At 37.2% G+C, this 22,692-nt stretch overlaps 1 protein-coding gene across 2 annotated transcripts in view; it reads right to left on the bottom strand.

Annotated features, from left to right (window-relative positions):
* PLEKHA7 (pleckstrin homology domain containing A7) overlaps window positions 1-22,692 on the bottom strand; it is a 161,856-nt gene that overhangs the window by 40,012 nt on the left and 99,152 nt on the right. For both annotated transcript variants that reach the window (XM_075162732.1, XM_075162733.1), the window contains 6 exons: window positions 20,638-20,749; window positions 13,924-14,028; window positions 12,099-12,171; window positions 10,804-10,904; window positions 3,529-3,707; window positions 1,035-1,517 (listed from right to left, as the gene is read on the bottom strand). In XM_075162732.1, the coding sequence (XP_075018833.1) occupies window positions 1,035-1,517; window positions 3,529-3,707; window positions 10,804-10,904; window positions 12,099-12,171; window positions 13,924-14,028; window positions 20,638-20,749 (1,053 nt within the window). The remainder of the gene's footprint in view (window positions 1-1,034; window positions 1,518-3,528; window positions 3,708-10,803; window positions 10,905-12,098; window positions 12,172-13,923; window positions 14,029-20,637; window positions 20,750-22,692) is intronic.

Below are 22,692 nucleotides of genomic sequence, written 5' to 3'. Positions count from 1 at the left end.
GAGTAGAAGAATGGACTTCCAAACAGAATTAGCAACCCTTAAATTTCTTACTAGATCCAAAATGACAAATGTTAGCTTCAATAAGCATTAAAAAAATGCCCAAAATGTTTTCTCCCTCCCAAGAACCACATGCTAATGTCTCCTATTGTTCTACATTATAATAAGATTTTAGCAAATTTATAAGGTACTAATTCAGTAGGTTACCCATATTTGAAAAATCTTCACATGCAGCACAACTGTCTTTCCTGCCACTTGACACAAGGTGATGTTCTGAACAGACGCATATATACATGACTTCATTTTTTCAACTGGTACCTAACCTGACCGCACACTTTGAAAGTAAAGCAATTACGAGATTTACAAATTACAAAAGCATTCCAGTGTGCATTCCACCTCTTGGTACAATTTATGTAATTTTCAGGGACTGAAAAGGGAAAAGAGAATCCTGGAGATCACGGGAACATCCTAGGACCTCTTCATTACCTAAATGAATATACGGAGACCTTTCAACATGTGATGCACACACTGACTTTGAGTGCAGTGATCTGATGTAAGGGAGTAAATGGATGCTTGGAACATGAACAGAAGGGAAAAAAAAAAAAATCCGCATTCTTTACTTTTAAGTGGAAAACAAACGATTATGTATAATTTATACTGTGCAGTTGTATATGAATAAGAGGTAACTGAGGGCTGACTTCACCTTCTGGCTCTTCAATTGTAGTAAATTTTAAGAAGTTTTAAGCATCCACAGTGATTAAAAACAGTAAAAAAAAAAAGCACTCTAATCTTACTTTTTCTATTTGCATTATAGTGACAACATTAAAGGGATTTGATTAGCCAATCCCACATTGACTTTCCCATGAGACTTTCCCACACCTGAAAAATGCCATTCTGCACTGGAGGAGAAAGTAAGTTCTTTTATATATTGTAAAATATCATTCTGATTTGCACTAAACATATTACTAACACATATTTTCCTTTAATTTAAGAAAATGCCTTTTGGCAGTCTATTTAAAGATGGGCCTATTACTAACCTTTTTGTGTCTCCTTTTTGGACTTTTACCCAGTGCTCCACTTGAGCCATGTTACTTTTTCTTTGAATCTGTTTATCTGGATTTGTTCTGGGAACAAACCCTCTTTTATATGAGCTGGTACCATTCTGCTCCACTAGGCCAGCACTCATACTTAATGAACTAGGAAGCGTTCCATTCTTCTCAGCTGGCTGAGGGTGAGCTACTTGGGACCTCGATGCATTTGTTAGGTCTGGAAATAATGAATCAGCTTCTGTTAACGCATGCTTAGCCTTTCCCTTCTTAGTTTCCAGAGTTTCTTTTCTGTGGATATAACGCTCCTCCTCTTTTTCTCTTCTTGTCTCTTCACGCTTATCATATCCAAGCATTTCAGCTGATTTTTGGTAACTTTCTTTTGTATCTGTAATCTCTGCCTTCACACACTCTTTACAGGCATCCACATGATTGACTTGGGGAACAGCTTGCTGATCCACTTTTTCATTTTCTCTGAAAAGAAAATACATGTCAGTAATGAACACTGCTTAATTGTGAAAAGTTGATGTGGTCTTGTTACTATTTTAGAAAGGATACCCGCAAAAGCACCTTCTCCAGGCTGTGATGAATTTGACATGTTAAGATAGATATGCTCAGCAAAACTCGGTTGTTATCCCAGACAGACAAAAGTTACCTTTACAGTGCTGTCAAGGAAGCAGAAATGCTTTATATGTATCTGTAAAAATGACAGAAAATACTAACAATGTATGAAAGAAGTGCTTGGGTAATATTACATACAAACAACTGTAAAAAAGAAAGTCTTCCTATCTTGGGAAACACCAAAAGCCAAAAAAACCAAAACCAAACTGCCAATTGCTCATTTCAAAGTCAAAAAAGTCTTTCATATCTTTGTAGATGCCTTAGGGACTAGTCATTTCTGGCCAAGAGGACGGAACAATATCTACATTTGAGTCAGTACTATCATTGTCCAGGGAATTTCTAACCTGGGGGCTATTTCTGCAAAAAATAAAATGAAAAAAAATTATCTCCATTGCTCCTAATACATGCTGCAATGCACACTAGTTTACTTATTTACCTTATTGCCTAAATATTTCAAAAATTCTGTACCAGAAATCTTGATATTAAATTTACAACACACTATAAAATGTCTAAGGTTCCTAAAAGTTGCTTTTGACACATAATGTACTTCACTTGCAGTTTTCTTCATCTCCTTATAGTGATAAGCTTCTCAACAACATTTTTTTCCTCTTACAATTCAATGGAGTATCATTGACCTCGGAGTAGCACCTCATCTTCTCTGAAACTAAGTTCAGCTTCTTTAAAGCTTTACGGACGGTGAATTCAGATTAAGTGCCATGAAACAATTGTTTTCACTTCAGTCTACTTAGTGTCTCAAAATGAATAGTCTACTAGGAGGAAGGACACTGGACCAATACTTCTAACATGCCAGACTTCCCCAATTTTTCTTTCAATTATTGCTATCCTTATAAAGAAGATAAAGAAAAAACAGATAACAGGTCACATGTTATTTGAAATTTAAATTAAATCCAGAAAACCTTAACACAAAATCATATAGGATGCAAAGCTCTGGAAGAGATCTTGATCCTTTGCTTATATTTGATTTGCCAAAAGCAGCAGTAGTGCGAGATACTCTGAGAAACTGCACCATGACATTTTAATCCTCAGAGCCCCAAGGGTTAAAAGCAGGGTTGTCTCACAGTACAGAGTCTTCTTTCACAAGCAGTTGTAAGGAAAGAATCACATTCCCAAAGTCAAAACATCAAGAAGGCGACATCAATTTTAAGAAGAGGGAAAAACTGGAAGCACATGAAGGCACAGCTGAATTCATTTGCCTCTAGCACTAATTAAGAACAATGGGACAAAAGGACATCCTCCTTTCATAACAGTGCTTTTTTTCTACACTGAGAAAAACATAAAAATACTCTTAAAAGTACTAAAGGCCACCAAGTAAATAAAAAAATAAGCGGTTAATACCTGCATAAATTAGTTAATATCCATAACACTTATGATTTACCCACGTTTAACATTCTTTTCCCTCTTAACAGCATTTTAATCATAGTTCCAAATACTCATTTTAAACAACTCGTTACTCTTCTGTCTTTTCCCTTTTACTTATCTCTCCTCAAGGCTGACAATTGGCTGTTGCAGGTGTACGAATTTGCTCATAAAACCTGTAACTTTTAAACTGAAATTACCTAAAAAATTGTATAGGTACAGAAATTAATCCATGTCACTAAATGTGGGCACACAATTTGTGTGTAGACACAAATACTGAACACCAGGTTTTCTTAATTAATGTTAGTTAACTGATTTGCAACAGAATGTAAATTAAAAAGAATTATTTCTTTAAAATGGGAATGAGTTTCATGCACACATTTACAATTATCATTTTCAGAAATCATCACCAATCTGATATTTTTATACACATGAAAAATATATTAAAAAAAATTGTAAAGGCTAACAGTTTGTGTATTGAACTTGCCTCTTCAGTGAAGAGTGTGTTTGCATAAGAGCAGCTTGATTCATGGCCCGGATCCAGCCATTCATATCCTCTTGGGTATCTGCACTGAAGTAGTATGTCCGCATCCCTGAATGCTCTGCCTGAGAGCCAATAACAGAATTCTTATTATAAATATATGCCCGCATACCTGTATGAACAGCCTATAAGGAAAAAAAAGAAAAGAAATAAAAGTCAGACAGCCCTTTCATTATTTCCCCCAGAAAATTTACTGTAACTTTTCTTGGTATCTTTTAAAAAACTTTCCAGATTCTTTGACTGTTTCTTGAATTTTGGGTAAAATTATTACATTGCCACAACGGGCTATAGTGCAGCAAACAAAAAAGGCACTCTCTGATTTTTACTGAAATTCCTCTACCTCTTTCTCGCACTATTAAGCTAAAAGTGCAGTGCTTCTGTTTTTCATAGTAGGAAATGTCAGCTTTTCATTTTCTCTTAACTGATACATTTCATTTGCCATAAATACCATACAAAACAAATCAAAGAAATTCTCACTGAGACATGCATAAGCAAGCCAATTTTCCCAGCTCATTTAATAAAGCAATTTATTCAGACAAAACACAGACAAAAATCTTACAATTCAAGCAATTAAACTGCTTATTTAAGAACTGATTATAATGCATATTAACATCTTTTGGTTAAAGCGTGCACTTGAACCTCTATATTAGCTGCAAAATCAAAAGACTTACTGATAAAGTTAGTAATACTGATGGAATTATCACAGCACATAAAATATTGACAAGTGTCTTTGCACACCAAAATACTCCATGAAATTCCACTGCAGACTAGAGGTATTTGGAAATTTCTCCATAAATATATTCAATATTCAAATGTATTCAATATGGAATGTCTTTGTAACTCTAGGCTAGTTGAAGTTAATCAAATCCCATCCACATTTGTATAAGCAATAGTACAGATATTACTAAGTCATATCAGTTCTGAAACACTTGACTATATTTCTTCAAAGTTACTTTACAGATGTGCTTCAGATTAGTAGGGAGAGATTCATCTCCTTACTTTCCAAAAAACTGAAGACAGTATACTTGGCTTGAAAGCTCTTGTAATGATATTAAAACAAAATTAGTAATTTAAGCTGCTTTTTATGAAACTAAACCTCCTATCACACACAAAAGCTAATGGCATGAAACACTGCTGAAGCAGGGTGTTTTTTTAAAGGGAAAAAAACATCTCAACTTTTTGATTTAGCTACGTCTTCTTTTAAAGGTTAAACATATTTCACAAATCTTCCCTAAATGACTGGTCTTTTTATTTTGATAAAATCCTCTCCCCCTCATTATTCCAAATTAAAAAAGAAAACACTCTACAATCACAGATGGCTTCAGAAACACAGCAATAGTTTTGACAAAACCCAAGCTATTTAATCCAGTGCAGCCCTCCCTAAATGTTATGATTTCAAGTTGTTTCCCCTGAATTTCCAAAATTACCATAATCTCAGAGACTCATATCCACAACTCCAAAGAGCAAAATATTTGCTTGCTATTACAGTGCTTTAAGTTTTGTGGAAAATTTACTCCCTTTCTATTGCAGCCTGTTCTTACAAACACATGAAACGTGGCCTTTCCCTTATGCGCCTCAAGCAAGGAAGCCTCAGTTTGTTGTGGTAATACAATCTGTGGTAATACAATCTCCGCAGGGGTCAGTCCCTGGCCTGCCATCACACCCGTGGCAGAAAGGATGAGGCTGCAGCACAACAGCCAGCTAGAAAAAGGAGGAGAAGGAAAAGGATAAAGGGGTGACATAGAGAAGTCCAAGACTCTCTCCTGCTAGAAAGAGTCTCTGCTTTCCAACAGTGTTGGCCGATAAGGGGATACAAGGTTTCTCCCTCCGCACCTTAACACAGGAAAACAGGACTTACATACATGAAACGGTAGCTCTGACCAACTGGGTATTTAGGAATCGAAGGATTTTTTCATGTTTGCCTGGTTGAGTTCTTTGGGTTTGGGTTTTCTTTGTTGTTATTGGAGTCGTCTTTTTTTTTTTTTTTCCATTTCAAGATCATTACAAATGTTCAAAACAAATATGATTGAGAAGCATTTAATTCATTGCAATTTATGGTTAGCATCCAGTGTAAGAACAGACCAAAAATTGGCAACTCCAGATGTAAAGGAAATCAGTGATTTTAACCCTAGACCTTGTGACTACAGGGTTCCTTCACAGACCACGTTGAGGCCATAGATGAAGATGCTAGCATTCAGAAGTGAAGGAGTCCTGCAGAAAAGCAGATCGCGTATGCCCCGCTCCGATGACACAGTAGGACCCTACCATTCATGGTTACATACTTGCTGAAAAAAACCCAGAATCTTGAGTAACTAACTGCGGAGACTGCATACCACATCAATAACTGGATTTAACAGCTGTCTGTCTTAATTGACCTGTATGTCCTGATCAACATAACCCATTTGCCTTTCAGGTTCTCTTTCAGTGGTGCATGATGAACACAGCTGAAAGCATTGCCTACGAGGCTGTGGGTGAAAACAGTATAAAAATGCGAAGTATGTTGCACGATTCTCCCTTGAGAGACTGAAGCTATCACAGCCATAAACATTCATAGCTTCAGAAGGGATAATGGAGATGGTGTGTCATTATCAACAAACACGACATTCTGAAGTTCGTAATATATAAAACTGGTTAAAGGAAAATTCAAATATATTTCAGTTACTTATTAGTAGCGTGTTTTATATGCAAGAAAGCCACTTTGTGCCAATGTCCTGTAGCTGTTACTGCTAGCAGACACAGAAGCTAGCAGTTCTTTTTTTTTTTTTTAAAAGCAATAGCTATTAGGATGACTACAGCATACTAAAAAGCCTAAAACACAGCACATGCGCACACGTACACCATACAAACAACAGGGAAAAAATAATATTGGTACCTATTCATGCATTCAGATGCCTTAATGTGGATAGATTGAGAAGAAAAGCAGTCTCTCTCTCATAATGCACAGAAGGAGAAATGAACAGTAAACCCCAAGGGCATATCAATAGCACAAGACAAGGACAGAAAGTTAAACAAGTTAAAATCATGAAAAGATTCACGTTTCCAAAAAAAATACTTAACAAAAGACTATACTAAAAGTAACTAACGCCTAGAGCTGTTATGTTCACCTCCAATAATTCAAAATTCCTAGGATAGAAAAAGCCACAGTTCATAGGATAGAGGGATGGGGAGGGGAATAGTTTTCTAATAATTGTAATGTTTCAAAGTTAGTCTTCTGAATAAACTGTAAAATATAGAAAATTCTCCCTTCTCCTGAAGTTTGGTATTTATGAAACATTTATGAGCAAAAATCTGAGCCTTCACTATAAACGCAGCAACAGCACGCTACAATCTAACTCATCTTTCACCCTCAAATAATATTGAGCTTTTTCAGGACTTCTAGAAGCTAGAATCTTCCCTTTTGCAAATTCTAAAATGGCACCTCTCAAATTTATAGCCCTTGGCATTTCTTCACCGACTCACCAGACCCAGAGAAGCTTTCTAAGCAATATGAGAGCCTAAGGAAGCAACAATGATCCAGAGAACATAAAGGAACAAACGATGTCAAAATTTTTTAGGAAAACCAGTGAGATCAAAGAAACAAATAAGAAGTTTGCCCTAGTCCCAGGGGGTCTAAGCAATGAACAGATACTTCCATTAGTAAGTCTTAGAGTGTCAATAATGAAAAGATGTTTAAAAACAAGCTGCAGTAGCATCTTCTGGAAGTAATGATTTGGCCTGGCTTCCTAGGCTCTGAATGCCCTCACACTGAAAGGGTATATCTCTGAAAAAATTTAAAAGGTAGTATCAAAATAAAAAGGAGTAATTTGTACCTCCAACACTACTTCCTACCTCTTACAGGAACACCAGAGCATCCTTCATTGGCTTTATTTGGTAGCAAGATATGCACCTAAATACAAACAGATACTTGCATATATTGTCTTTGCGTGAAGTTTTGTTGTTTTCTTTACAGCAAACATTGGTAGGCCTTCCAGGTTTCTCAGTTTGTATTATTGTCAGATTCATATAAATGAGTTTACGTTCATTATTCTTTCATATATTTTAACGCATACAAGACCAATTAAAAATACTTCTCATGATTGAGGACAATGAGTCTTCTAAAGAGACTGTGATGACATTAACCTTCATAAATTGGTACTACTCATACTTAAAACTGTTGTATTACTAAAAAGTACAGTCAATTCTCTATTAATCACAGGGAGTATTTCCGCTATATCTTAATGTTGTGCAAACTTTTTCACATTAAAATCTATACATTGGATTTGTGCTCCCTCACATTTGTATCAGCAAAAAATTACTGTATTAAAAAATACAGCGATTAGATTAATTAAATATCTTCAAGATGTGAGCTCCTGAACTAAATATGCAGTAAGGATCCTGAGTTCTAAAAGACTGTCACACAGCTTAAATGACAGTAGCTTACAGCTAGTCACAGCACTTTGCTTGGGACAAATAAACAATGTGAAAAATTCATCAAGATAAATACTTAAAAGCAGAGTTTCTAAACAAAACAGTTTAACATACATACTGCTACACTTCAAAGTAGGTTTTTGATTGCATTTGAACAGCCTGTATGCCTTTCTGCAGGCCTGTAATTGTTAAACACCCAAAGAGACACAAAAGCTTGAAGCTGGGCCTTAGGAAATGATGAAAGGAAAAGAATTTTGAGAACTCCTATGATGTACATTTTAACAGTTAGCAGTGTTTAACATATATCCTAGTGAGCACGTATTTTAGAAACTGAAATCAGTTTGCATTCTGACCGAATCATATGCAAAAAGCATCCCATGTATTTGCTAAGTAAATTTCCTTCCTTTAGTTTTACAAACCAAAATGTTGAAATTTTTCCCAGTTGGACTGCTTCCCTAGCTTCAAAAACTCATTGTTACTTAAAACAGTCATTTAAAATGAGAGCCAATACCTCTATTTTAACAGAGAATTTACAACAATCTGAATAAATGACAAGCCAAATGTAAAAAGCGACATGGCACATCCTCCCACTCATTCAGGACTTAAATGCAAAAAAGACCTATCTTTATTTTGGGCTTAATCTGCTTGTGTTTTCTATTTCTGGCTGCACTACGTCGTGAGACAGAATGTCCGTCTATGCTCTGGATATCAAAGCGTACTGAAGAGATTAGATAAAGGTAATGGCTGGTGAGTGATGGAATGCCAGTACGGCCGTGCTCCTGCCGCTGTGCGCCCACAGCTGACCACTGAACGTCAGTGTTGGATGGGTTCCATGCAACAGGAATCTTACAAAATCCTCCTACTGCCCTAGGAGTTGGTTCTAAATAAAATGAAACTGCAGCATTAAGTCTGCAGTCAATCATCAAACACCTAAAGCAGAGTTAAGATTGGCCCAACAAACTAATACATGAAATGTATGTCGTGGATTTTTTATATAGATTTCTAGCATAAAGTTTCTTTTGCTATCAACTCCCTATTTCTGTATCAACTTTTTAGTAATGACCCTACGTGGGAAGTCTCAGGTTACTGGCTCATACTGATTTTCAGAAAAAGACTCAGATTAAAGACTTGGTAGAGCTCATATAGGAATGATATCCTAAGAGGATAACATTCTGAAAATATTTAACCGTGATCACAACCACGGATTCTACTCCGCAGGAAAGGAGAGGCACACTTGGCAGTGGTAACTTGAGAGTTTGCCTGTAGAACATACTGCTTGGAAACTACATATGGGTGTGTGTGCATATACGTACACACATGCACAGAGGGAGTTTTTTCCCCTTATCACTGATAGTGTTAAACTGGTTAATAATCCTAATATACATTCGATTAACATTTACAAACATCCTTTCAATAAAATAAAAAGCAGATTTATTTTTTTTAACTCTAAAGCAGCTAGATACTATCGCTACTTTCTTTATCTCCTTCCCCAGTCTGCACTAACAGTTATTCAAGAGAAGTAGCCTAGAAGTACATTGGGTCCTCCTCTTTCAGTATGCGCTTCTTCCTAGGAAAAGGCTCTAGAAGAGGAGGGCTTGATGAATTACACTCATTAAATATTGGAGTGGAATGTTTTTCTTGAACAAAGTTTCCTTTGTAGCTTGTCCTGCTATCTCATGTTCCATGCATTTGAAAAAGTACAATAAACATTTCCACAAAGTGCACTGGATCTTTTTTCAAACACATTTCCCAAGTTAATATTTGTTTAATAAATTTCAAACCATTATCCACTTGAAAATAGAACCCAAAGCAATCAAAGGCAGTCTACAATTTTAAAACAACCCAAAAAAATCAAAATGCAAGAGAAAGTCTAAGCTGAGCACACGTTCTTCGTAATTTCAGCACAGAAAAGATTTAAACAGAAAGTTTCCTTCTAGCTCTCCTAAAGTATACCTGATCAAAACCTGCTTTCTAAATTTTTTTTTGAAGTACATAGCTCATTTGCTTGATAGAAAAACAGGTTCTGCTCCAAGTATCGGTAGAATTTAAATCTGCAACATACACTGAAGTTTCTAAACTTTGCCTTAGTGTTGCAGCTCAGACAATCAATTGGAGTCAGGTTTCTCCACTGTCAAGAAGAAATGTGTTTTATTTCATTTTCATAGTTTTTATAACAAAGAATAGAACTGTAAATTATACAATTAATTTTTTTAAAAAAAAGAAAAAACCACAAAACCAGCCTCAGACTATATCAAAATGAGAGTATTTTTGCTTTAAAAAAACTCCATGTCACTTAGGACGACTATTGCTCCCCCCAAAAAAAGGAGAAAAAAAATTGGTTACGCTTTTCCCCCTTGAAATGAGGAAATTATACATAAAAAGCTACAGTGTTTTCATTTTCTAACTGCGAGAACTGAGCTGATTATTTTATTTAAAAAAGAACACAACAAAACCAAAAGACCACCAGTCCACTATAAGATCAAGTACTCTATAAAGAAAAAATGACAACTTTTCTTTCAATTTGTAAAGAGTACTGGAACAACTTATCAATACTAATTTCTAATTTTAGAAACAGGATCATTACTCACAGACACATTATTAAGCTCTAAAGACACTTACATAGTAATAGACATATGAATGTCAATTCATAAGCAACAAAAAAGGGCTGTCACATTTGAACAGGCAGTCAATAAACCTCTAAAAAAAAAATAAATAAAATAGGAAAGCAGATGATGTTTCTGTATACAACAGCATCTTTTCTAATGCAACTAAAGATTTTAAAATATGATTAGCTAATAAGCTTTGTAACTGTACCTTAAAAGAAAATTTGCGATTTATGCGATCTTCAGGTCCAACTGGAGATATTACGTAACTAGGCAATGGTATGCTACCCAAAACAGATTCTTCTCTGCTGTCTGTTGAATAAAAAAAATAGAATCTAATTCACTGCATTTTTCAGTGAGGTAACAACACGTTCTCCGTTATGGACACACAGACAACAGGCATTAAGTAGGAAGAAGAGTGGTTCGGACTGGATACAAGGAAAAGAATTTTCCCCACGAGGACAGAGCAGCAGCGCAACAGGCCGACCAGGGAGGTTGTGCCATCTCCATCCTTGGAGATTTTTAACGCCTGACTGGATTAAGCCCTGAGCAACCTGGGCTGACTTCCTTCCTGACCCTGCTTTCAGCAGGCGGTTGGACTAGACACTTCCTGGAGTCCCTTCTGACCTGAATTTTCTTACAACTCAACATCAATAATACATGGAGAAAAATGTTTTCTTTTTAAAGAAATAAGATTGAATTTTTTTGAAAAAGATCAGTTTGGTTTTTTGTTGAGTTTTTTGGGGGGGTTAATTTTTTAGGTTCAGACAGAAGAATACGCTTTGAGAATTAAGCTTATTGTGACAAATGAACTCTGACAGGCTGCATAACATGATGAACCTTCCATTTAGCATTCTACATCTAGGCTAATTGTATAACTAGGAAACCTCTATTACTGCTGGCTCTAAAGTGATCAGCAGCAGAAATGCAGCGCCTAGAAATATGAATTCAAGTTTCATATTCTGTAAGGCTTTCCAAAAATTGTAACACACTATGCAATATCCAAAACTTCAAAATAACCTTAAGTAATACCATTATTCCTAGTTCAGGCTAAGATCACATCTAACCTTTTTTGGCAGAAATACTGGATTCAGAAGTTCTCACTCTTACGTTGTCCTTTGGATTAAAGCTGAATCAATGCCCTGATCTGGCCATAGTGCATTCTCAAAAAATCAGCTGTCCAAGTGCAAGCAGGTAGGTAACACAACGCAGATCAGAGATGGGATAAATCTTAAACTGGTATTGCTGCCAAATGTTTTGCAATGTAAACCTTGGCATATATCAAAGATAAGTTATGTGACAAAAGATCATACAGCACCCCTTTGTTGCCCAACTCTGGCCTGAAATTTACTGGGCATTAAAGACATATGGGTAAGTAATTGTTTCACTATGCATCTTCTCAGAATACCTAACTATATCTGAAGAGTTCAATTAGTTTATGCTTGCAATATGATTTGAACAGGTGAACTGTTACAGACTAACTCAAAAGAGCTAGTATCTACTCACCTTTGTAGTAAAACAAACAATAATCAGCAAGCACAAACCATCGTCTTTTCCATAATCGCATTCCAGAGCTATCCTGAAATGCAAGAAATGTGATACACTTTTCATTTAAGGAAAGTTAACAGCTTATCATACCAGAAGTTTACCTAAATATGGTATTAATTGCAAAAACAGGTGGTTTATATTTTAGCAAAATATTATGTACTAAGAAAGATAAGAGGCAAAACATCCAGTTATAAAATAATCAGGGTAGAATATTCAAACTGCTAATTTTCATTAAGTAATTAAACTCGCATCCCAAACAGCATTCAGATTAACCTTATACACAACCAATGCATATTTTATCTAGACAGATTTATCCTGCAATAAAGAAACAAAGTATGCATCTGGATGGCACAAACTCCAACAAGGACTGCCTGTAGACCAAGATGAAAATCACTACACAGCTGTGAAGTATGACCTCACATTTCAGACAATGATCCCCTATAATTCTACATTCAATCTCCCATATGTTACCCATGCCTAAAATGTAATTTAATCAAATATTCCTTAGGAAATAAAACAGGGTGCATAATGTGCAAATTTTAATGAAGTATAATATAATATGCCTGTGGACATCTATATATATCTCTCTACATATATCACCTTGTCAAAATGAGTAATATTTACATTGAAATTAATTTTAGAAGCTTGTAAAATTGCCAGACTGTAACCTAAGCAAGTACAACTTATTCAGCTGAGGTAGGCTTTGATGAGACCAGCAGCATAGAAAGCATCTTCAGGCTTTAAGTGCTTGCAAGTAGAGGAAAGGGGACAGAAGGAAATAGTATATACAACATTGTTCTAGCTATTTCCCTTCTTATTCTTTCTGCAGTCATATTAAGGACTTTCTTCCCTTTCCTTTTTCATGCTACAATGCTGTCAACACATGCTGAGTCTGAGTTCCAATTCTGTCCTGAAAACTAATGGACTTGGGTAGTGGGTGTCAACAGAGTTGTAGCAGAATACAGCTCTCCATCCAGGAGGAAGCGGATGGCTGTCAGCAATTCCACTTTCCTGCAAATGTAGAATCATAATTGTAAGCCTTAGATTTCAGCCTTGTCCTACTCATTCCTAAAGCTGGATCTCTAGTGCTAATCTGATGGAGACGCTGACTGCCAAATTAGAAGCAGGGAAGTATTCTCATGCAACAAACAGCTTTATTTACTTTTTGCACTCAAGGATGTGCTTATGTCAGCTTAAGAGTTCAAGATGCAGCAGATGTAAAATTCTGTTTGGTGGATGAAATCCTGTACTCCAGCCTTTGCTTGGACACTGGCCTTGGTGACAGCAATGTGTGGTGAACAGGTCCCTGTCTCCCTTCATCTTCTCCCTTCTGCTTTTGGAGAACAAAAGGCATATGGGTTGGAATTAAGCCTTTGACCAGGTTATAAGGGCATAAGCAATTAGATGGAATAAGGCCTTCACAGCCAGCCTCGGGTTTATAGTGCATTCTGAGGGAGACTGAGATCAGCATGGCAGCAAGCCAGCAGGATAAAACAGGTAAAGTAATCAGATTTAGACAACAAAGTTATAGCCTCAGCATTTCACCATGATGGCAATGTCCATTTATCATTGTTTCCACTTCTGAATCAAACCTGTCTGTAAAACTTGGTTTTCACACTTGCTGAGCACAAGCCCCTCATTACGGAAGCTTGTGGGAGCACCCAACGCTGCCCTGCATCACCACCATTCAAGCTTCTGTTTTTTCAGTTACTTGGAAGGCACTTACTTGTACTTGATGATAGTATTGATGTATATGAACAGAAACAGATGATTACACACATACCTGTTTGTGTAGCCAGCCTCTTACTATAACAGGAACATTGGGATTCCTCCTGATAGCTTGTTCCCTCTTTCCAAAGCTATGAACTTTGTTTCCAGCTTTCACAACCTGTAAAATATAATGCAGCAGTGGTTTTTAAACTGTACTGAGACTCATTTCATATTACAAATAACCTCACTGCAATAATTCATACTTCATTACACAGTAACGAAGTATTTATAGCATTTTCAAGGGCAAGTAAATAGACAATGATATTTACAACATAGCAAAGTCAAGCTCCCACTTTCATCAACATATCAGTGCCAGGACAGTCCGCCAACTCGCAGCTGAACAGCAGCAGCACTGGTGACTCAAGTCTGAAAGGCAGAACTGCTGAAATTCTAGTGTGCTTGGGAAGTGTTTTTGAGTGCACTACACAGCTGCATGCGTCTCTCTGCAACGTGGTACAAGTCTCTTACACGCACAGGACTTTGTGCACAAGAATCCTACTCTTGCTGTTCATTGTTTGGGTTTTTTTTTGGTTGGTTTTGGCTTTCTTTCCTTTTTAAATTCAAACAACATTGGAAGCTTAATAAAATGCTTGGACTTTGACCCTGCAAACAAAAGGAGAAGACATAGAGTGACGCTGCTAAGGAAGAGACCTAGACAGTAGTAAATGGAAATCACAAGGTCTAGGTAATGGTTTCTGCTTTACTGCAACCTCAGTTTCGACTCACATGGGCAAAACTATTTCAAAAACAAACAAGGAAGGCCTATCAGTCTCTGAAAAAGACAGTGAGACTCTGGATGAATAATCTGCCTGTTCTTTTCCAATCTCAGCAGTTTGCTACTGCAATTGCTTTAAGAACCTGAGGTGCACAAACCACCCTTACAGTTGCTCCTGACTTCTCCAAGGAAAGAGGTGTCCAGATTCACCCTCTGTCTCCTTCCTATAATGTCTCCTTTGTTTGAATCTCTCCTCTCGGACGGTCACGGTACTGGTGCTCTGTCAGCTGCAGACAAACAGCAGCTCTGGAAACGAGCACATTTGTCATACGCAAGGGATGATATCATAAAAATATCTCAGCGTACTGCTTCTGCCAGTCAGGCAACATCTGGACTAGAAGACAGCATATATAATAATAAAATATCCTAGCAATATATGATAACATTGAATGGATTCTGTTAATTTTGAGGCCAAGCTTTACCAACCTGCACTAAATTTCACACATTTCAGTAGGCATAAGCACACATCTTAATGCAGGATTAAGATAATAGCAATAATCAGTAAGAAAAAAAAAAAATCCACTTTTTCTTTGGTGCTATCGCATATAAACCAGCAATGTAGATTTAACACTCATAAGGAGATATCAAAGGGCAGATTTTACTAGGTAGTTTCCCCGAGACCTGTTTACCAGGAAGCAGCACGCAGCTTTCAGCGCTGCTGAGAAGCCATGTGAGCTGCATGTCACGGTCACTTCTGTGCAATGCCCTGACACTTCGGAGACAGGAAGAATGCCAAGTACGGGCTCTTCCCTAGGAGTGACACCTCAGTGAGAGTCTGCACAAGACCTGCCCGCGGCCCACGGCAGCCCAGCTGCCTAGGGCTAGCACAAACCTAACGGGCCAGGTTGTAAACTGCAACAGGCTTCCGAGCAGATGCCCCTGCCGTTCAGCTGGCAATAACCAGTTCACAGTAAAAGCCAGGCGAGGATGGGATCACCGAGACCTCCCAGCCCATTCCTCTGCCATACCTGTGCTAAGGCACTCAGCTAACAGAGCACTAGCTTTGTGCAAACACAGCGTGCCAATTACGGCCACAAAATCTCCCTCGGTACTCACTCACAGACCTACAAGCAGCAAGTCTGAGACTAAAGGAAGGAAGAAATAAGATGTTGTGTTTGCTATTAAAAATATTTCAGAGAGAACCTGTGAACCTGTGTCCAAATATCACTTCACACGAACACACAAAGATGTATCATGAGGACAGCCAAGCTCTGGATGATCGTATGATCATCAGGCCAAGCCATATATATTTTCTCTTAAGAAAAATAAGTAGTAATCAATTTAATCAAGATTTTAAAAAACTGTTGCCAAATGTTATATGCAACAGCTACATTACAAGGGTGATGAAAAATAATGAGGCCCAAACTGTTTAAGGCTCTGAAAGTCAAAAATCTATGTTTTGCACCTGAACAGAAATCAATTTACAAAATGTACAGAATTTAGTTTCCTATTTTTTCTTTCTCATATTTATCCTAGGAAGGGTGGATGAATGGAGGAACAGTTAAAGTATACCTGATCTAGCCTGACAGCAGGGTTTAAATTTAAATTTGATTGTTTCATCAGATCCCCTGTCAGTGATCAAGCACTTTGATTCTCTGACCTTATTTAATTTTAAAAAAACGCAGACCACAATGTAAAAAGGTCATCCTTGGACTTGGTCAAAAGACCAAACAACTTCTATTACATGGAAGGGGGAAAGGTTTTCCTAAGGCTGTGTATTCTATATCAATACAATACCACAGTAGAAAGAAAAAATAATTTTATGGTGCTTTAAGTAATTAAAATTTTCATATCATCTGTAGTATTAATCATCTTATTCTGCTCAGGAATAAAACAAAGCATAACAGATACCGAATGTCAGGTTTGCTTTCACGGGTTAGAAAAAAAAGGTAGTTTAAAAGAAATTTTTAAAACTATTTGTCTGTACTGCAGTCATCTTTTCCTAACTTAAAATATTCTGATATCACTGTCGTGTGTTGAAAAATGCAGGTCAGAGCAGCTGCTTGTGTCCCTGAAGACAAAGAAGTTACTTTTGAGTTCAGTACATTTGTTATGCTGGCTTGTTTGTGAATGACTCATAAGTTTTTGCAAAAAAACCAAAATGTCAAGAGCCCAAGTTTTCAAATCCCTTTTCATCACTGCGTCAACTTCTTCCTTACAGTAGCCTCTAGCTGAGGAGGAAAGTTGCTAACTTAATTATAAAATGTAATTTTTTTTTTTCCCTAAAACTGGACAGTCAAAAAAAATGTAAACAGCCTTTCAAATGGAACAGATTTTCTAAATAGCAAAAAGGAAGACTGTATCTTGGTAAAAATATGTGTGTATATATATATACACACACACACATAAGAGAACACTTAACTTCAAATCTACAGGGAATTAAAAAAAAAAACCAAAACCAGCCCTCAAAAAACCCACCAGTTTAAGTCTAAGTCATAAACACTTCCATCCAAAAAATCTCAATGTTTCACTAACAAATGAACTCATGAATCCTTTCAGTATCTCTAATTAGACAAAATCCTTATTTTTCAGATAGGAAAAACTGAAACCCTCAGAAATTCCTGCTCTTAATATTGAGCATTCATCTACAGTGGCCCTGCACTAATCCCTGTGTTCTACACTCCAGCTCCATGCAGTCCCACAGAACTGGCACCATCGCATACCGGTCACCATTGCCTGTTTCTCTCAACTGCTAGACACATTCTTTATTTACTTGTTGTAATCCTCACCAGTTCATCTTGGAAAAATACCAGCAACTATCAGTGTCATCAACAGTTCAATTACTTCTCTTGCGCAGAATCCATCTAAAACACGCTCTCAAAACGTAGATAGTAATAAATCTATTGCACTACTATCCTTTACGCTTTCAACTTGGCCAAAGTACCGTGTAGCACAGTAACTTTACAGGCTTCCATTCACACCATCAGATGCTTTCACAGACTAAAATCCAAATGTACCTTAAACTGAAACAGATCTCTATTCCTCCATATCCTTTATTTGTAATCAATATAAATGGCTTTTAATATGGCTAATAGTGTAATTGAATTGGCTATGAACAAGCAGATCTTTGGGACAGAGAACGACTGTGGTTTATCAACATGCCCTTTTGCTTTCTACTCCCTCAACTCCATACCCCTCAAATCTCAAAAGGAAGGGTAGACCACATTGGTCTAAAGTCTTCAGACGACTTACTCAGACAGTGCCAGCATCAAAATGGTGGGGCCCACCCCAAGAATCTATGTGCATTTCTGCAAAACTGCCCATCTCAGATGTCTTATGCCTTATATATTCATATGCACATCAATAAAACATAATGACATTTTGATAAGTATAAGCCTCATATTGGCTTTTTTCTTTTTCTTCTTTCCAACATGCTCCTCTTGTTTTACACTGTACAACTGACATTGTTGGACAAAACATGCGAGATTCTCTTTCCAAACAATTAACTTTTTATTTCAGAGCTTTTATTCAATCCAAGTTCAGACTTGAACACTGCAATAAGCAAGCCAGAAGTCTTCATCTCTTTCATCTTGAACTGAGAATGACAAATCTGTTGTACAGTTGGCAACTCACCTTCCCTCTCCACCTCAAATGTAGCAATTCTTAGCTGTCAACTTTCTGCAGAAGGATCAAGAGGAAAGCCACGTACATGTTCCTGCACTTTCTGATTTCGTACTACTTCAATGTGCATAGCTCTATATAAAAATCAGTTTGATTTTGGCCAGGATTCCAACACTATACCTACATAGTTCTGTGATCACATTTGCAAGACAAAATTATGAAAGCATTTCATAAAAGATAATAATTAGCTATGGGTAGCTAGAAACCTTTGCCATGACAAACAGAACGTGTCTCTGGCTTCATGATTGTGTCTCAAGCCTGCATCTGGGAACTCACTCTTTGAAAGAATAGTTATGGAATTCATGGAAGAAAACATTTAGAAATAGATGAAAGGATCTTAAAATTTACTCTCAGCGTGCCAAAAGTCAACCTCAAAATGGAGGACACACTTCACAGCCTTTGTTCTCATTGCTAGTTCACTTAAATTAATTTTGTGTTAGGCTGTGAAGGAATTTAACAGGTCTCCTCCTGACTCTACAGAAAGAGATTTCAAGCCTGGAAACACATGCAATGACGAAACAAAGCATATATAAGACAGATGTTGGTTCTCTGTCTTAATCAAAACTCCAGTAAAGTATTTATGGAGGGCCCACAGCAGGATGGATCTTATATAAACAAATTTGGTGGAGAAGAAAAGTACAGGCAAGCTCTCTATGAGAGCTCTATTCAAAGCCTAAAGCTGCCATGCATTAAAAAAAATGCCACATCCGGAAGCCTGCCAGCAGCATGGCCACGCTTATACTGGACTGCAAACAAAATAGAAGCAGAGACCAAAACCAGACCAACTGAAGTTTTGGGAGATGATTCTGGATATTCTCCAAGCTGTGATGGAAAGAGCATCACCCTCACCTGTAGCTGTGTGGTTCTGATGTCTCCAGTGAACTAGCCTCTAGCATGTGAGTGGCCCCGTAAGTTGTATCCAGTCACCACTTTTGATCTCACTGTTTTGCAAAGCCTGATTAAATCCGTGCAAATACATGACAAAGGGAAGCAGCAAGACGGAGGATGCACACTTTTTGGCAGAAGTGTGATCCTGGGTAAGTTAAAGCCAACTGCATCACTGGAGAAATCCCCAGCTCAAAGCAGGGTATCAGGTCCCTGTTAAGTTTGCTGGTCCTAAGAGTGAAAAAATGAGCCTTCTCCCTCTAACACTGGCTTAAAAAAATCATAATAAGGGAGATAAATACAATAAACACAAATGCCAAAGTAGTTTGGTAAGTTCAACTGTTAGAATATCAAAAAGAAATGTATCAAGTAATTCAGGCAACCTACTAAGTTTACTGTTTTCAGTTTTAAGTTCATCTAGCACTTTAAAGATAAATGTATTCTTAAGATTTGGCACATGACAATCTCTGTGTTGGTCCAATAACCTACACACTTGGGATGTAAAAAAATCATTTTTTTCTTTTTTTTTTTTCCTTTAGCTTTTCATGAAATTGTTTTAATCTTCTCCAATATTCACCCAAACAATTCAAAACATTAGAAGAAGATTTTAAGTGATTCCAACTCAACAAAAATATCTTTGCAACCTATTTGGCAAAGTCCTTTCTTCAACTCAATTACTTAACAGGCTTCTCACTTTTGCATTTAAAAAAAAACACCTGGGAAGTTTAAAAACTGCAGGCAAAGTTAAGAAATCTATCTTATCTCTGGTAATTCTTCCAGTATTTTTTTGCTTCTTTTTATCCAGCCCCCTCCAGTTCTCACTGTACTGTAATTTATTGTAAGGTCAAAGAAGCATTAAAATAGTTGGTGACACTCCAAGTACAGCACTTTATTATGTTTTGTGCAGTAATAAACACAGGCCCTTTGTCAATGCTAAATAATGGATTTTTCTATTATTAAACATTCTGTGTGTAAACTTGGTGTCTGCACTGTTTGTGCACTACAGTGATGGCAGAAAAGGATCTAAGTTGTTACTAAGAGCAGGAACAGCAGTAAGGTTTCATCGAAAAGTAGGAACTGCAAATTACAATTCCTGGTATTCTGCAGCACTTTTTGCCACATGCACTGGACTATCAAAAGACTTGCTGGAATACTGGTATTACATATACTTACTTCCAGACTTAAGAAGCCTCCCAAACTTTACAAGTCACAATAATCACTATTTTTTGAATTATCATTCAACACTGTCATGTGGGTACACAGTGCTTCTATGCACATGTAAAACGTTTTTTGCTTGGGTAGAAGATATTACCTCTCCTTTGAGGTAAGTTATTAGACGTCTAGGCTAAACCCATGGCCCTGTTAAAATTGGCATTTAAAGGGTATTGGATTTAAAGCAAGTGAAGTTCTAATCATCAAGCCGAAACAATAGCCTTTTTCCTTTACCTTAGAGCCAGGTTTTGCATCAACAGCAGATGTAGTTACTGCAGTGGACGTTTCACTGACCATGCTTGAAGGTCTTTGGTTTATTTGTTGCTTGGACATAGATGAATTCTGTCTAGAAAACAAACAAAAACAGGTAATCTAAAGCACATTGTTTCAAACAGTCAGCTTTGCCTTTTTATATTCAAGATTCACATGAGCAAAAGAATGACAGGCTAGTCAAACATTTCCCATGCACCTGCAACTTCCTTTGCACCACCCCTATTATCTCGATTTCAGGTATTTCTCAAGCAGATGCTGCCAGTGACATCTGATGACTAGTATTTGTCAATGTATTGGGAGGAAGAAACCTGCCAAATTGTCTGCAAATCCAACAGAGAATCAGGACATAACAAAGAGCACTCAGAGAAGATGAAGCTAATGCAGAGAAACTAAATTGTGCCCAATTTAGAGGCTTGGCTGCAAACCTGTGGAAGAGCCAGTGCTGGGGCGGGAAGGATAGGAGTCAGCACTTTGCAATAACAGGCTTCTTATTTAAAAGCGAAGTAAGATGAGGCTACTGTTAGATCTTTCACTAACTTAACGTTAGATCCTTGAATCTGCCCAAAATATGATTTATACTGTAATATGAATTATTAAAATACCTTTTAAGTGAAATGGTGCAATTCATGGCAGATATTGTTAGAAATAAATAACTTCTGAGTCATACTAAGATTCAAGAAATCTTGATAACTAGCTCAGATACCCATTTAAAGCATAGGTGAGATCAATGCTACCATAAGAACCTGTTCAACAAGTAAGAATTCAGTACAGCTGCCCAGATTAAGAAATGAGAGCGTAAATGGAAGTGCAAAATCTTGTGGAATCCCATATGCAGGTTGTGAAGAGAAGCCTCAGCAGCCAAGCTCAACACCAACTTGTTAATTAAACACACAGGTGGTATTTTAAAAACTCGTTAGCAACATAGTTTAGCAAACTGTATTTTAGGAACAAGTAGCAATACAGCCACATCAGAAAAAACAAAACAAAAACTATTAACAACCTATGATTTTCCTTTTCCCATCTCAATAAGTTACCAAAGCCATTTATCTAAATGGGAAAAAAAAAAAAAAGGCACACAAGCCATGCCAAACATTACTGTTGCTACCACGGAAATTCAATCCAATTCTGAACGCAACAGAGAACAGAGTAATTCTGAGCAGTTATCACTCATAAGAACAGAGAAGAAGAGTTTGTGACTGTAGCAGCTCAACACAGGGTTTAACTGAGGTCAAGGTGTTTGCCACCATTGCTCTTCCTCAGTTACAACCTGAAAAAATTACCTGTCCAAAAGCTTTTATAGTTGATTTGGTGTCAAGGAAAGCACATTTTTCCATTTGTGACCACACAGTTTCAATTAAGCTTGCAAGGAAGTAACACAACTTTGATCCCATTTCCTTTATGCCTTGCTTATTTGGCATAAATCCTTTCTTTCAGGCTTTTATATGTAAGTTCAGGTCCAAGATATGAGAACAAACTACAGCAAGTCCTTAAAATCCCTGGCCAGCCTTTAAAGCATGAGAGCTTCATCACATCAGTTTGAGTCAATTTGCCTTACCTCTTAGGGACCAGGTATCCTACTTCAGCATTTAATCAGCTTTAGGAACTCCAGTTTCAGCAAAGAACAGATTAAGACATCTCCCGTATATAACGCTGCCTGAATAAGCTATTTCTGTCGATCAGCCAGTCTTATTATCTGCTTTTGACCCTGTTCTCACTTGTTCCCTTTCCACTCTATAAACTTTCAAAACAGGTAGAAAATGCAGACTTACAATGTGCCTGCATTTTACTTGCAAAACCATCTTACTTGCCTTTTCCTCACATTTACTTATCAATAAGGCTCTATTTCCCTGCTCGAGGCAACTGAACAGAGAGTAGGTAGTCTGGAGAAGAGGAGGCTGAGGGGAGACCTCATCGCGCTCTACAACTCCTGAAAGGAGGTTGTAGTGAGGTGGGTGTTGGTCTCTTCTCCCAAGTAACAAGCGATAGGACGAGAGGAAATGGCCTCAAGTTGCGCCA

This window comes from Calonectris borealis, chromosome 14 (genome assembly GCF_964195595.1).
Source record: "Calonectris borealis chromosome 14, bCalBor7.hap1.2, whole genome shotgun sequence".
Taxonomy (NCBI): domain Eukaryota; kingdom Metazoa; phylum Chordata; class Aves; order Procellariiformes; family Procellariidae; genus Calonectris; species Calonectris borealis.
This window is presented reverse-complemented; position numbering and strand designations above follow the sequence as displayed.